This window comes from Pteropus medius, unplaced genomic scaffold (genome assembly GCF_902729225.1).
Source record: "Pteropus medius unplaced genomic scaffold, Ma_sr-lr_union100, whole genome shotgun sequence".
Taxonomy (NCBI): Eukaryota; Metazoa; Chordata; class Mammalia; order Chiroptera; family Pteropodidae; genus Pteropus; species Pteropus medius.
The window spans coordinates 4,733,618-4,750,952 of record NW_024355205.1 but is presented as its reverse complement, the minus strand read 5'-3'; the positions used below and the strand labels follow the sequence as shown (position 1 = coordinate 4,750,952).

Sequence of the window (17,335 nt, the reverse complement as noted above, 5' to 3'; positions counted from 1 at the left end):
CCATTTCATAGATGAGGAAACTGGAAGTGCAAAATACTCAAGTGAAACTAGGTTTGCACCCCAATCCCAAGTTTGATTTGAAGACTCTAAGTGAAAGCAACTGCATTTTAAGCAAACGGGACCTGTTAATAAATCTTTAACTAGCTGACAGAGAATAATATTTTTTTCCTGATTTCTGTTAACATTATTAATACAAAAGAAAGTTCTGTTTAAACAGAGTATATGATCATTTGACCTCTGCTGGCTGAAATTTTCTTTGGCACTATGAACATCAAAGCACTGCCAAACTGATAGTTAAATGGCATTCTGATGCAAGACGCAAAATATACTCACTAAGGCTCTTTAGCTTTCTTAGGGGCTTTTCATATCATATATACAACAATTTATATATTGCTCATAGAATCACAGAAAGTTATGGATGAGGAAACTGAGAACTGGGAGTGGGGGGTATGAGTGTCACTTATGGGCTTGTGGCTAGGTACCCGCCTGATCCCTGCAAGAGAAATGCAGAGAAGAATCCAACGAAGAGAGATGCAGTGAGGGGAAGGAGCCGGGTTGGGATATTCCAGCTAGGCCCAGCTCACTGCCCCTTGTCACTCTGGATACTGTAGGGCTAGAGTCCTAGACTTGCCACTTTCAAAAGTACTAGCTAGTTTCTATATCTGCATCTCACCTTAACCACATTATAGTTTTGACATTCGGCCCTGCTAATAAGATAAAATACAAAAATGCAATGTTGACTATATTGTAACATTTATTAAACAATTGATTGGTTTGCCCATAAATGGCATTTTTCCACACAATCTGTTATTCCTAAATATGAAAATGAAAGAGTTCCAATGCGAAAAAATAGTGTAGAAAGCTATTTTCCTAAACACAGTTAGGAGTTTATACTGATGTGCATTGGCCTACCTGTAATTGCATAAATGTCAACCCCTACAAGCCTGTCTTCTTAAAAGCCTATTTGTACTCTTCAGTGTTACATGGATATGCTATAAAATTATGTCTTTAAATGTAAATCTCACTATCTGTACTGTATAATCCCACATTACAAAAAAGGGAAGACTTCTGGTGGAAGAAACCACGTCATTTTAATTTAAAAGAAATTACCTATTGCATACTTGTACTTAAAATACAATAATTCTATATTCAATAAAGAAAAGTAAGGACTATAATCCATAAATAAAGTAGTTAATCATTAGATTTAAGTCACACAAAAAAAGATAAAAGGCAGATTATAAAAAACATTGTTAAATTTACTGATAAAAATCAACACGATTTAAAAAAGTGTCTTTATTATGCAATGAAATGTATATAAATTTAGTTATGATTATATATATATGTTTACTAGTCAGAAATATACTGACCCAAATATCCAAAGGCAAACACTTGAATGTTCCCCACCAGCAGTACAAGTTACTGAGTTAATTAAAAATTCTTCTTTGCACACATCCATGTAATTTCTTAATTTAGAAAAAAGGGGTAGGGGTTTTTTTGCACCTACTTCTACCAGAAGATGCTACAGGCCAAGAAAGTTTGCTTTATACGCTGCCTCTTCCTCCCTGCCAGAGCCCCCAGCTCTGAGCACCTCAGAGCTCTAAACTGGCACCTCCCCTAGCAGCCACTGTACTCACTGCCCTATGAGGGGTGACCTGTGTGCTCACATTTTAGTGAGGGGCTGTGGCAAACTTCACATCCTTCACATTGCCTTGTATAGCACCTTGTTTATAACAGAGACCAATATTTTATTTCCTAACGTATTTTATTTCAAGGTAGCTCATTTAAATATTTGTGTTAAATTGTATATATACCAAATAGAAAAATAGAAATTCCTTCTAATCTCTCCATAGATGACTAAATGAACAATACTTCATATACATCTGGCCTTTGACCGGGTCTGTCAACAGGCAGGTCTTAACACCTACTTTATAAAATCTTACATGCTGGAACCAAGAAGATCTGCTCACCAGACAGAGGCATCCTGGCTGGATGTCATCAGTCTCCAAAATAGCCACTCAAATAGCTATTTATTCTCTCTGCCCTGTAATAAACCTTAAATTCAATACAAACAAAAGTACACTAGCTGCTCTAAAGAAGGGAAAAAAGGAAAAGGAAATGTGAAAGTGTACCGGTAGGAAAATCAACCACATATTTGGAATTCTATGGGAATAAGTTAGCAAGAAGAAAACAGGCACCTGGCAGGAAGAAATTTTAAGGAAATTATTGAGACATGATACACTTCCTGTCAAAACAACACATGAAGTAGTGATTCATTTGATTTCTAAATGTTATTCAACTTTAAATGTTCCATAAGTTTACTAATATTCAATTGTGGCACAGAAGGATTTTTTTTTTTATTTTATTTTAAGCACTAAGCTGTTCAAATGATCCTGTACCCAAAAATAAATAAATAACTAGCATATACTCACCGTATTCACAATAGCACTCTTCAGTGTCACTAAGGCAAGATAAGGCACTATTATTTGCCTTCCCTAGTTTAATTTTGGCTAAAGCTGTGGTCATCGATGTAATACAGAGTTGTGGAGGGCTTAGCCCTGGACTGGAGAGCTATCCCAAAAACAGAAACATTAGAATCAGTTTGCTCTTGACAAGTCGAGCAGAACACCAAGACCTTGATCAAACATCTCCAGAATTCTGTAAGATTAGACACTTGAGAGTTAGAAAAAAAATCTACACAAAGCTAGGTTTCTCTATACAAATTTAAGATGTAAAGTCATTACAAACATATTGCCAAAACAAATTGAAATACAAAAGAATAGCCTTTCATGTTTGATAATATTGAAGTTTCTCTCCTCTACCAAATAGTGACTGTAAATGTTTATTTATATGCCCAAATTTCAAAGGATTTTAAAAATTATTAGCAACAATTATACAATTTCAATAAATAAAAGTTTTAAAAGCAAGTGCAAGATTTTGTGGTTGAATTTGATATCTGAAAGATATCCACTCCGATTATATTTATAAACTGAGATGAAGTATACAGATTTTCATTAAAATGTCTATTTCTTAAGTTCACTTGTTTTTATATCACTGAAGCAGATACACATTTACAATATAGATTATATTTAGGACAAAAAAAATACAAAAACTGGACGACACTTTGATTCTCATTATACTAGATATCACTCCCAGAAAACATGCTTTCCCTCAGGCTACAGAGAACACCCTGCCCCAGACATTCTCCACACCACAATATATTTATTTGCTTTCACGGCTGCTGATTTGGCAGCACTGAGCACCTCAAAAGCTACTCCCAAGTCTCTTATCTCTGAGCCTTCAGCACCCAGTATATACCTGCCTCATAGTAATTACTAGCCAAACTCAACTCAGTGAGCCTCAAAACTCAAAAAGAACTACCAAACTCCCTGCAATGGAAAAGTTTTGAAAAGAACTCCTGAATAAGAGTGTTTTCCAGCAAGGAAAAGCCCAAATGGAATAATGCCTAATGTCCAAATCGCCAATATAATAGGATATCTTTAGTATGAGGTTCTGTGAGAAGTGGAGGGATGTCATTCTTTTTTATGAGCACAAGTTTGTTTTCTTTCATATTACTAGTCAGGAGCTACATGAAATACTAGAGGCTTTAGGAATTCGCTACACCTTTTTGGAAAAAAAAAAAAAAGTTGTGAAATCAAACCGAAAAGAAATCGCCACGATCCTTAGGAGAAAAGGCAGGGCAGGGAGACAGAAGGGGAGTGGAGAAGAAAAAGAAGCAAGAGAACCGTCATAAATGTTATTTTAGCTAAAAATAGACATTTATCAAAAATTCCATAAATTTCAGGGCACATTCTCCACCCAGCCTAAATGAGGTTAGGTACATTAAGTTCCATCTGCTTAAATGAAATTAATACCCATTTTCAGTCATCTTTGAATTCAATTAAAAATAATTACTAGATTATTACTGGCTGATTCCACCTCACTGCTCATGAAGTATTCGGACAACAATAACATGAGCTGCCATCACGGGGAAACCTCAGGGTTTGAGCAGTCATTTCTCCTTATAAAGACGCAACACTATAGCAGCATCTTCAAACCCAACTTCCTGAACAATTTAGTTGTTGCCAGTCAAGCGTCTGAAAGCACTCTGGGAACCAGGCATTATGTTAGTATTCCAAGAAAGGGTTAAGACATCATCCTTACCACCATGAAAATGAAGAACTTGAGAGATGGGACACACCATAAAGAAGGGCCTAGCCCAACCCTTCAGGTTTTAAAAGAGATTATTAGGGTCCACAGAGGTGACATGACTCACCCAGTATATCAGTCACAATGTTAAGATTTGAACCCAAATTGTGCTTCTGGTTCAGCTTTTGCAACACCCAGATTGTCCTTTAAAAATCTTCTTATTGCACACAACCAGATGCTAGTACAAATAAGAATAATTAATTGAACAACACTACCACTTTTAAAATGAATGGCACAAAACACCAATCATATCCAACTCCCACTAAAATAAAAAGTGTTCTTAAATTCATTTTAATCCATTTCGTTTTAAATTCATTTAAATCCAGACATCTTGTCTGCCTCTATTAATTTCTGCCATTGTTTGTCCACAAAGATGCCATGACAACCAGTGAACATAAAGCTTCCTACTACGAATGTGAAAGGGAAAAAAATGCTTACTCCTATTTTAAATAAAAAACCTTCTATTAAACTAATATCCAAATTACACTTGGCATTCCTATCAAAATGTGATTTTCCTTAAACTTTGTATGGTAAAGTTGAATTGTGCCTAGCACAGCTCCATTTTTGTAAGTAAGCCAAGTGAAATTTGGGAATTTCTACAGATATGAAGATAACCTACCACATTCATTTTTATTGCAAAACAACCTAACTTATCTATGTGTGAAGTTTCACTTTCTTAAGATTTTAAACATTTTTATAAGGCTCAAAATCTAAGGACATGATACCTTTGTCTCATGACAATTTCTGTCCAAATAGGAACCTTCCTAACTAAAGATCAAGGAATAATTAGAATTTCCATGGCTGAGATTTTAAAGATTCTTAACACTCTTTTATAGTCAATGAAAAATCTGTCAATATTTCTGGTTATCAAATGGGAGAAAAATACCTAAGTATTTTATATAACAACTCAGTGTAACAAGAAACGTGCAATTTAAGAGAAGTATTTCTATTTTATTCCCCCTAAGACTCTATCAATTAAAAACCTGTCAAATCATCACTAATAGGTTTTGTGTCTTGTCTCTTACCACCAAGAATGCGGTGTGGCCAGCTGGAAACTGGCTAAGTCTGTAAGGGTTGTGATAACTGGTATAAAAGCAACTTCCAGAAATCCATCCTCTGAGAACTTTCAGGAAGTTGCAAAGCTGGCAATTCCATGAAAGCAAGACTAAAAGAGTTAGATGAGCTGCTCCTTATAAAGGTATTCTTCCACACCATTCCATCCAAATTCCACTCCCACCAAATTTCATTAACAGTCAGTGAAATCGGGACCTAAAGATACCGTCACTATCCGAAGAAATAACCAAAGACATCCCATTTTGAAAGGACGGGCAGGAATGACAGGATAGCAAAGAACTCATTGAGATTTCCCAGCCATAACTCATCAGGAGCTGTGGAGAATGACAGGGTTCAAATACAGAAGGCAGGCACATGTCATTCCAATTTCCAAAAAGGCAAATTCTACAAACTATAGACAGAAGCAAGATTCTAGAGCAGAATATTAAACAGCTGATGTCTGAGGACCTCAAAGAGGAAGGAGTAGCTACATAGATCCATTGTGGGTTCCTCAAGAATAAGTAACTTGAGAATAACTCCATTCCATAATGTGATTACTAAAACTGGTAACTTCATATAGTAGAGGTATAGATTTGGTAGACAGTGAATATCCTGATGACAAGACAGAAGACTAAGAATCATATGCTGGTACAAATAAGAATAATTAATTGAACACTATCTGAAATTGATAAACATCGATTTGAAATAAAGTTTGTATAAATACACCAAATTGCTCTGCCCTAGACCTCAGCCTAGGTAACAGTTTTACTATTTCTTATTGCATTAAAGAAATGCATGTCAAATCTGTGGATAACTTGGAACAAAAAAAGGGTAGCAAACATGGTAAGTTTATAAACAATCTAAAAGACTCTGAAAGGCTAGAACAGATGGTCGCATACAGTAAAATAAATTTAAGGGAGAAATATTAAGTTCTATTCAGGGGACTAAAAAGCCAATTGCACAAGTCCATGAATGAGGAGATAGGGATCAGCAACAACATGTACAAAAATAAACCTGGTAATTTTGAGATGACTTGAACACTGCGACTCAATCGCCCTGTTCAGAAGTACCATTGTTGGAAAGCCATTGTTTAAGAAATTACTCTATCCCAGGTTCTGTCCTAAGCACTTTACATAGACTATCCTTATAACAACCCTATGTTAAAAACTGAAGCTAAAAGTTTAAGTTACTTGCCCAAGACAAAGTAGAAAGTAGAGTCTCCATGACGGTTAATAAATAACAAACCAACTGACATATGTATATTCTACTTTGAGCACTGTCCTACAAAGTAGTCTAAACCACGGTCCCTGCCATCAGTGGGCTTACAGTCAGGTTGGAAAGCTGAGACTATTCACAGAAGCATATAATGAACCCAGGAGCAGGTGGAAAGTGATAAATGAGAGGTATCAGCGATAAGATAGCAGAAGTTCAGAAAAGAGCTCAGTTGCTACTAAGTTGGTCAAGGTTTCAGAAAGATGTTGGCTGTGAGGGCAATCTGGCTGCGACTTCTGTCACCCCATCGATCAGCAGGGTTGATCTGGCTGATCTGGCTGGCTAGGCTGGTGTCCCCTTCCTCCCTCATTACTCCATGTGCGTCCCTCCTGAAGCTGCTGGCAGGACAACCTTCCCCGATTGAGAGGACCGGTCTTCAGTCAAGAGTAAACGAGTAGCTGCGCTCCCCTGCTAGAACCTCCAAACAAGCTCTCAGAAAGAAGGTGGTTTGAGCTTGCTTCAAGGACTAAAATACAGGCATATCTCATTTTATTGTGCTTCAAAATGCTGCAAGGGCTTTTGTTCTGTTTTGTTGTTGTTGATGATGATGTTGTTTACAAATTGAAGGCAAAACCCTCCACCAGCAAAAAGATTATGACTCTCACTTTATTGCAGTGGTCTGGAACCAAACTTGCAATATCTCCAAGGTGTGCTGTACATTTTAGCCAGCAAAGAAGAGAAGCCTACCATGAACAAAGTCAAAGAAGTTAGAAGGTACACAGCATGTTCCATTAGGCAATTACTATTCCTGACTAATGGAAGTGAGAGGTTGACAAGAGGAGGCAGCAGGAGACAGGTGACACACCCATAGCACAAAAGGAACACCATAAGAAAATGCAGGCATTACCCTTTCCTAGATACTTTCAGAAATAGAATGCCAGAAACACCTAAAGGCTGGGGAAGTAGAGAGCAAACCTAACAGTACCACCTTCTTTAAAAAATTATGTCAGGCCCTCCCGAGAGATATTCTGAACCCAAGTGATTCAATAATCAATCAGGTTTGGAATCTTGGGTTAGGGGCTCAAATAACTCGTAATCTCATAAATCACTGATCACCCCCTACCGTTTGAAACTCTAACACCTAGTCATTCAGCAAACCAGGAGGTGGGCAGGGCAAAAAAAAAGAGAAAGACTATTGACAAAGAACCAGGTGACAATGCAAACAACAAATAAGGGTCATTAGGGGAAGACAGTGATTTACCCCAGAGGGACTTTGTCTGAACCATCTAGCCCAAACAAAACCTCTTGATCTTCATTGATACTCAGAAGTCCTTCATAAGACCTCCTTTGCTCCAAGTCCCTCTAGTTACATACCCTTGTAAAGGCTAATGGTGATGCTTTCCTGTGCGTTGGGTGTGGAAATTTTTAATCATGAAATTCAGAAACAATCATCTCACTTGTCTTTCACCTTCTCAGAGCTACCCCACCCCCTCTTCCACATGGGGGACGGTGAGAGGGCTCTTCAGAAGAGAGGGAGCAGGGTAACCTATGACTTATATGCATGGGATCCAGACTTTCATGTCTGAAACCTCTCTGGACTAAGTCCAGAAAGATAATCCAGTCATTTCAACCTGATGACTGTCTGGTGATCAAGGTGAGGTTAAGTTACTAGTAGAAATTGTTCATAATCCCTTCAAATACTTACTGCCTGCCGCTACAGGCACAGCGCCAACCCTACGGACAGTACATTCCTGGCTGTGTTGCCCAAGACAGGAAAGGCTGAAGTGACCAATGCCCTCTTCACTTTGAAAGTTCATGGTGGTATAGAATGTTAGAACTGGCAGGTTCTTAGAGACCATCAAGTCTACTTTCCATTTTACCAGATGAGGAAATTGAGACCCAGAGAGGGCTCATACTCACCCAAGGTTTCACAGATGAGAGGTCACAGGCTGTTTCCATCCCCGCCTCAAACTCTCCGCCTAGGGTGCTGTCCCCTGAGGTCACACTGATATCTCGCTGCCTTTTGAAACCTGGAAAACCTGCTAAAGCTACTTTTTTTAAATGTCGATTTTCCATTTGTTAAAAAAAATAACCACCAACATTTTCTGGCACTTACTCTCTGCCAAGCACTACTAGAAGGGCTCTCTGTAAATTTATTCATTGTATCCTCGCAACCACCCAAAGGGTGATTATCCCTATTTCACAAATGGGAAACCTGAAGTAGAGAGAGGTCACATAGCCGGGGGCTGTCTAACGAGACAATCTGGCTCCCGAGTCCCCACTCTTAACCACTTTGTTATGGTTTATGAAAGATAATTTCTTTAAATTATAATGATGGAAGAAAAAGGAGCAAGGCTTAAGCACAATGGTCATGATCATTGGTGTTTGGTAATGAATTTAAGAGCTAAACCATAAATTCTATTAATATATGCAATATATCTCTTGTTTATTATTTGTTAAGTATATACTTGAATGTGTATACTTGAAGAAAATATATAAAGTATATTAACATTTTAAGCATTTTTAAAGGGCAAAAGATCGTGTGCATACCAAACAAAGCCTGCCACTTGAGGTAGGCAGCATGTTATTTGAGTGCTGGTTTTAAAAGGGTCTCTTCTGGACATGCTACTATGGAAAGCGAAGGTGTTACCAGTGTCCACCCATGCTGGCCTTCACTCGTGGATACAAGACATTTTCTCTACTATCAAGGAACATTACTGTCACATTAACTTTCTACGTAAGTCCAACCTCAAATTGGTAATTGAGGAGAAAAATTAAGCTAAAATAGGATACTTCTGAAGATTAACAAAAGTATATCTGATAAAAGTGTTCAAAACCCCAAGATCACTAAAATGAATGCCTAATATTCAGTTACATTACATTTTTACTTTCCCTCATATTAAAAATGATGTCAAATCTCATTATCTTGGTTATGCAGGAGAAGAAGTCCAGGAGCAGTAATGGAAGAAATAAACAAATTACGATTGTGCCTAAGATCAAATTTCAAGGGAAAAATTGCAGTCTATTAAGACATACTAGCATTAAAAAGTTACATAACATTTTACCACCCAAATATCTTAGTGTTGTGTGCAAAAACCCACTCAAAAATGCAACAGATCCTAAAAACTCTAAAACCAGAAAAGTATTACCTTAGACATGAAATCCACAGTCCAGAGAATTAAAGCAGAGTGTCAGGCACATAGTAGGCCCTCAATAAAAATTAGTTCAATAAATATAAATGAAGAAAATATTTACAGAAAGGAGCATGATAGACTGTCAAATGACTAGACAGCAGAGTGACACTACTTTGAAATTTTGAGAAATTTTTAATACCAGGATAGTAACAAAAGAACTAAAGAGTATAGATACTAGACAAAATGACAAACTACCATCCAATCAGGGCAAAATACTTGGTAGTATAAAGGACCTGATCTATACTTAAGACAAATGTCACTAAACTCAGCTTTGCCTAAGTAAGGGATCTGGACTCAAGCCCTACAGGGTGGAATATTTACAGTACGATTCTAAAATGGCAAAATTCCCTGAATTTGGTGCCTTTCAAATATAACATTGTTTTCAATTTAGTACTCTCAACAGGAGTTGCACAACTTGACCCATCTCTTCACAAATCTTATTTAAGGTCACAGGGGAAAAAAAATATCCTATAGCTTCTGTGCTTCACTAAAGCAACATAAATACAAATGCAATTAGACAAAACCTACATAAACCAGATCTGTCATATCTGATCAGTAAATTAAAGCATAATAAAATTATAGTCAGCCTGGGAGTTTGAGAGTAATTTGGGATCTGTGCAGTACCATCGTAGCCATGCTCCAATCATAAAGGGTTTTCCAATATTTACATAATAAATCTCTTCTGGAGAGTCAGCACTTGGTCATAAACTGTGGCAGGACTTAGAGCTTAAGTACCAATGTAGTCGTTACTAGTTTTGTACAGAATGTTTAATATGAAAGTAATATTATATTCCCCTATTTGCTTTAATACCTATTTAGAATACATTTCTTTTTGTCACATGGCATATACTAAAGGAGGTCATGTATCAGAGCTCACCTGAAATTCTTGCCCAATTTAAGTCTTAGCCACAACAGTAGTTTCTTATAAGAGCACAATGAGAAATATTCCACTCTTCTGCAGTACCCACATGTTTTTAAAAAGGTGTGAAACCCAAGAGAGGCCCCTGATGAAATTTCATAGAGCCTTAGTTACTAATTACAGGCATACCTCGTTTCATTGTGCTTCATTTTATTGCATTTCACAGATGTGACATTTTTTACGAATTGAAGGCAAGACCTTCCACCAGCAAAAAGATTGACTCATTTTATTGTGATACTTGCTTTATTACAGGGATCTGGAACCAAACCCACAATATCTCGGAGGTTTGCCTATGCTGCTTTCCTCTTTAAGTGTTTCTAAACTGCTTAAAGGACAGGACAGGTGCTTCAAAGGAAAGTCTAATGACACACCTGTTGCATAATGGTCTTGGTTAGTCAGGTTTTGATAAGGAAAACAGTCAAAAACAGGACAAACACTGATTCTCTGTTCTCCATTACCAGGACATTTGTCTGAGTCACCCAGTAGCCAGCACTGTGCCTCAGTTTCCCTAACCACTAAATATGAGGTCTAATGCTATCTAATTCCTATTCGATCAAAGTTAATGAGAACAATCACATAGATAGCCAACATCAAAATATTACACTGGAATGCTGTGTTGTATAAAAAATTCCAAAGGTTTTTGCAGTATTCATTTCTTTTCCTCCAAATATTCCAAGGGGGTTAGCTTGGCGAATAATCTTATCAAAATTAGGCAAATAACTATGCGCTTTAAGAATGTGTATACAAAAATCCAAGAGAGATGTTAAAAATTCCCCAGGTAAAGTTGTCGCTTGGCTTGGATCTTCCGGTGCAAAGAGCAAACCACAGAAGCGAGGACAGGTCTTGATTTTGCTTTTGTTGTGAAAACAGGATTCGCTTCCCCTGACAGCTTTAGAGCTCAGGAACACCAAAAGACAACGCTTCAGAAAACCGGGAGCCCGTGCGACCCCAAATGATCAGTTCTTTCTAAATGCCTTACTTTTCCATATTTCTCATCCCACTGGCGCGAGTCTGGTGGTTAACTTCCACAGCTCCGGGTCTGCGGAGATTTGTCGAGACCCAGGCAGGGGTCAAGGAGGGAGAGGCTGCGCAAACACAGATGTTGCTGCCTCTCCTCGACCCACCCAGCTGTAACCAATGGCGGGACGCTGTGGGCTCCTAGGGAGGCAGATGGATTGTCTTCTGTAAATCTAATTGGTGTCTAGGAAACCAGGGCTGGGTTTCCAAGGCGGCCCAATAACCCAGGTTCCACACAACCCCGGACAGGCGAAGATGCCTCCTCTGCCAAGCACAGGCACGTCGTCATTATGACCCCTGTGAAAACTCCGAGCATGGAGGGGTTAGAGTACCACCACCCACATCCCCAAGTATTCAAGGGGCAAAGAACTCTACAAAATAAGCATAAGGAAATCCGACAAAATTCTGACCACCTCTCCTAACCAAGATAGCTAGAGATACCTTTTAAGATACAGCAAATGTTCCCACACGAAAGAACTGTTAGGGACTGTGTCCTGAGCTTGCACTTGCTCTGCCCTCTGGGGACTTGGCCTTGCTTGCCATGCACCCTCACCCCGGAGCCGAGGCAGCGATGGGGAAGAGACACCTCAGCTTTCGAGGATCTCCCTTCTCCACCGCAAGAGTGCTTTTCCCTGGCACCCGAGGGACACTGGCCGGGCTTCCACTCAACCATCCCCGGCCCCTGGAGCGGGGCCGGCGGGGTCAAGAGGGGCCCCAGCCTTCCTGGTGCGCTCCCGCTGCGCCGCCCCAGCGACCCCGCGCTCTGCAGTGGCAGCTGCCGCGCAGTGCTGTGCAGCCCTTTGCACTTGTTGCCATTCCCAAGGGAGCAGGAGGCGGCAGCCGCAGCACCCTGTCCACCTCGGCTGACCCTCGCGTCCCCCCGGGATCCTGGAAAAGCTCCACGACCACAAAATCAGGTGAGATGGGCCAAGTTTTCCGCCCAAGGCTTAAGAGAGACGCGGGAGATGGAGATCTAAAGAACACTTACCTGGGCTGGGGGCCCCGCAGCCTCCGCAGCCCGAGCGAGGCGCTGCCCCCGCGCCCTGCCGGAGGGCGCCCGGAGCCGGGAAGGCTCTCCCGAAGCTGCCAACGCCCGGCGGCGGCACAGCCGCAGCCAGCGAGGAGGGGGCGGAGCCGCGGCCGCGCTCCTGGCCGGGCTGGCGGCGCCGGCGGCTGGTGCCGCCCCCGCTCCCTCCGCGCCTACCGGCTGCCACTGGATCCCTGGCCTGCCCACCGCCCGGCCCCGGCATCACATGGCCGGGCCCGCCCGCCGCCGCGCCCGACACCGGCTCCAGGAGGAAACCTGAAACCTCGACTGCGCCATCTCCGCCAGCCCCCTCCTGCTGCGGGGCGGCGGCTGGCTCCCCTCGGCTTCCCTCCCCTGGCACCGAGCGCCGAGGCGAGCGGAGGCCGGCGCGGCCCTGCCCGGCCAGAGGAGGGCGAGGTTGCGCCCTGGAGGCTGCTCCTGCCCCCTCGGGGCTCCCGCCCGCCTGGCCTTGGCGCCGCCGGAGTTAGGAGCCGGCCTGCCCGCTCCTGAAAGGAGTTGTGCCAGGCCTGAGGGAGGCTTCTACTGTCCTCTGCCAAAAGCCACCACACCTGTGACATAACATGGCCCAAGTATTACTTAAAACTCAGCAGATACCCTCTTCTTGAGACTGTTCCTCTGGCCTTGGGCTTGACAAGCTGTAATTCCCTTGGCGTTCGTGCACGCAAGTGGCTCCATTCGAAGTCTTCATAATTCAAATATTCGCATGAAAACCGTAACCCGTTTTTACAATGAACAGCAATGTGAGAGGGACTCCCTTACCAACAACGTGCTTTTCCAGTTAGAATCATCACAACTCCAAGTGGAGAAGCCTCTGCATCAGACAGGCGTTCATAAAACAGACTTCAGACAATGATAGCAGCTTTAACGGCAAAATTTTCGATTTGACTTTTCATGTGATTATGGTTAGTCCTGCTTTGTTTTTCCTGCGAAGCCCTGCCGCCCACAGGACCAGGGCAGGGGTGTGGCCCTAAGAAGCTGGCCACCAAGGCACCTCTCCCCAGTTGTCACCAACACCTCTCCTGGAGGGTTCAACCTCCCTTCTCGTCCTCACCTTGTCCAGCCCTGTTTGCTGATATAGCTCCTGAGGATGTGAGACTAAAGAAGATAAGAAACACCGTCCTGTGTCTGAAGTCCTTAGCCTTGCTCCAAAGAAAGCTGGGGGGTGGGGTATTCTGCCTTAATAAAGGGACCCCAAATTGGCATCACAGGCCTGACCCATGCTTCAGTCCCAGCTAATGCTATTTCACCTGAGCCCATGAACCCAGGACCCGGCCTCAAGCACTGCCTTTTAAAGGAAAAAAAGTTCCTGCCCATTGCCAGGACTTTAAGGCACTCAAGATAAAAAACAATAATATCCTTTTAAAAAATATTTCCAACCCTAAAATGTTTACTAAAGATTAACAGTCAACACACCAGACAAAAATGGTTTCCAGATTCTGATGATCAAAAGCATTGATGTTCAGTGGACTTTGTTTTTATTCTCCTTTTTATAACACTAGTATTAAATCATTGTGTATTTTCTTTTCTTTCTCCCCTGCCCACCTTTTTTTCCATTAATTCTGTCAGATATGCGGACAGAAAGAATATAAAATGTGGAAGGAGGAAAAACTATTATAAGAAGTTACCCCAAAACTCCTTCCCATGAAAAAGAAATAAAAGGCAAAACTAGTATTGTGAAACCCTCATCAGCTGAGGACATACAATCATGCTATCTGCAGTTTTCTTGCCTTCTCTCCAGCACTGAGCTTGATCAATATTTAAATAAGTACTTGGCTTTCAACTTCTCTAGGTTCAAATATTAAGCAAAGTGTACTCTAGCAACCTTAAAAGAAGCCCGTGAAAGTATGAGTCAAGAAGCTATCAGTTGTGTAAATAACCCTTTGAATCTGATTGATTTTGCTGCATATAAGTCACTCAGGACACTGAGATAGTGCTGAGCTTGGCTGAGACAGTGTTTGTTTAGAATTCAAAGACTAGTATTCTCTCAGTGCCCAGACAAAGGACACTCAGCCAACAGGAAACCAGGTTGGTAATTCGGTTGGGAAAATCCTGACTTCCTAGTGAGTATTATGCCAGTGTCCCAGCTCAGCTCTGTCTTTTCTAGTTATTCAGTCTCCATTCATCCTTACGGACTTCAAACAGACCTCCTCCATAAATCCTTTCTTCACGTTCTGGTTTCTGCAAGCTTCTGAACTTTAACAAAATTTAATGACCTTACCACACAATTTAGCACCTGATCATTTTCACTGTCATAAGTGGGACTATGACAGGTTCCTATCTTCTCAACTTCTCATTTCAAGGACAAAGATTGTTTCTTATCCCAGTAATCTCCACAGTCCGAACACAGGGCACCTCTTCGGTATTTAATATTTGTATAGAAACTCTAGCTCTGGAGTATTTAATATTTGTTTTTTAAGTAACTATCACATCAGTTATGCAGTAAGGAAAATGTATATCACAATTTTCAAACTTTTGTTTAATTTCAACCACTCCAAATTCTATTGCCTACTTAATTCTTTTCTTCTCTTCATTTTATTTCCTTTGCCAATAATTATCAAAGATTAAATAATTGTAAAGCTCACGTTTGGCCATATGAGTAGGAAATTACCAGTGTTTCCTAACTAAAAGCATGATACTGGAAGACGACAGATGGGTGAGAGGTGGGGAGACAAGTTTTGGAATTAGAAATAAGACGACTTTGGGAAGATCCAACTTTACTATGCCTCCATTTCTTCCTCTGTAACATGGGCATAAGAATACTATCATTGCGAAGATTAAAAGACTGAAGGTGATTATGCGATACATAAGAAGGATGTAGGAAATTGTGGCAATTAATATTTCAGAGTATGGCTATATTAAGAGAACACTTCAGAGTTTTGAGGTAATTAATAGAGTGTCTCAAACTCCAAGGTAAGAAACTAGTTCTGGAATATACACTTGCTCGCTCAGGCTGAGAAGGTCAGGGAACACAAAGAGGCCAACATGATCAAAACAAGGGACAAACCTTGTGGGGAAATGCTCACAGTTCTCATACTGGCTACACTTCAGCATCACCAGCGAAGATTTAAAAAAAAAAAAAAAAAACCCACATTGATTCCCACAATACCACTCCAGACGAACTATTTCTTAATCTCCCAGAGATGGGGCCCATGCATTGGCATTTTTAAAGCTCCTGAGGTGATTCCAATGGTTCACCAAAGCTGGGAAAAGCTGGACTAAAATAACTGAACTTATTGCCACTGGAAAAGGGCAAGAGCCAGCCCTCAATTATACGAGGTTAAGGAAAAAGCTCTTCCAGTCCTACCAATGAACAATCCTGTTTAGGTTGCAGGCCAGGGTGCTTCAATGTAACGTACATATGAATCACCTGGACATCTTGTCGAAATGCAATTTCTGACTCAGATGTAGGCTGATACTCTGCATTTCTGACAAGCTCCAGGTAGTGCCAGCGCTGCTTGTTTATAGGCCACACTCCAAGCAGCAAAATGAACATCAGGAACAAAAAGTATAGAAATATTCAGATTGTTATAAAAATGGTCTTGACATCTCTGAATATTTTTAATCAATTGATATTTATTATGCACCAACTATGCACAAAATATATTTTGCAATCTTTTCAGAAAAGACTAGGCCATTTCTGGCCAGTTTTAAGTGTGAGATCTTCCCTACAGGAATAGTACAACCTCTCAAACAGGGCCGACTTCTCTCCACTAGGCACGGTACACTCAAGTGCCCAGAGCCCACAATACTTTTAGGAGCCAATGAAAATGTTTTAATGTTTCTTTTAAAATATACATTAAAAAAGGTAAATTTTTAGGTTGAAGAAAATGTTTTAATATATGATATTTATATAATTGTTTTTACAACAATGATGTAGTAGAATATAATTATTGTATTTTGTTTTTAATGAAAGAAGGGACTCATGAAGACAAAAGAACCTAAGGCCCACAAAAAAAAAGTAATATGGCTGTGTGCTCAAAGTCCATCTTAGTCCCAGGTATTTTTAGAAAGCACATGAAGCCTATTGTGGCTGATATTTCACTGACAAAAAGTTATTCCTCTTCAGCTGATTCCTGAGGCTCTAAAATTCTACCATTGGTGATTTATTCCAACTCCAGAGCCAGTCTTTAAAGATTAACACTATGTAGAGACCTTTCCTTTGTAACATTGACCTTTCAGGCCAAGTTCTTTTTACCCTCCAAATCCAGGACCACATCTCAGGAACTTTTCAAGGGATTTTCTTCAAAAAAAGAAAACAGTAATGAGATTCCATTTTAAAGGAAACACCAATTCTAATCAGTTCCTAAAAACTGACATGCAGCCATTCACAGCTAAACATCATTTTTAACACTATTATTCAATACAGTAAGCTCAATAAAATTTATAAATTATTTTGCTGTCTACTATGACACCCATTAGTCATATGGGGCTATTTAAACTTAAATTAATTAAAATTAAATAAAATTTTAAAATCAGTTCTGCATTGCACTAGCCACATTTTGAATGCTCAATAGTCACATCTCCCTATTGAAAAACACAGATAATGGCACGTTTCCACCATCGCAGAAAGTTCTGTTAGACGGTGCTGTTTCAAAAGGTTTTGAGTAAAATAGGGACCACCCTTCCTGGACCCACTGAAATACAAGGCCAGTTTTGGAAGTATGTAGACTCTAGCTCAAGCACATT

General features: G+C 40.4%; 1 protein-coding gene across 4 annotated transcripts in view; it reads right to left on the bottom strand.

Moving 5' to 3' along the window:
• The window catches only part of ARHGEF28 (Rho guanine nucleotide exchange factor 28), a 258,757-nt gene extending 245,891 nt beyond the window's left edge, over positions 1–12,866 (bottom strand). For all 4 annotated transcript variants that reach the window (XM_039857455.1, XM_039857458.1, XM_039857462.1 and 1 more), the window contains exon 1: positions 12,590–12,866. In XM_039857455.1, coding sequence (XP_039713389.1) covers positions 12,590–12,851 — 262 coding nt within the window. In that variant the 5' untranslated portion in view covers positions 12,852–12,866. The remainder of the gene's footprint in view (positions 1–12,589) is intronic.
• Positions 12,867–17,335: the final 4,469 nt, after the last annotated feature.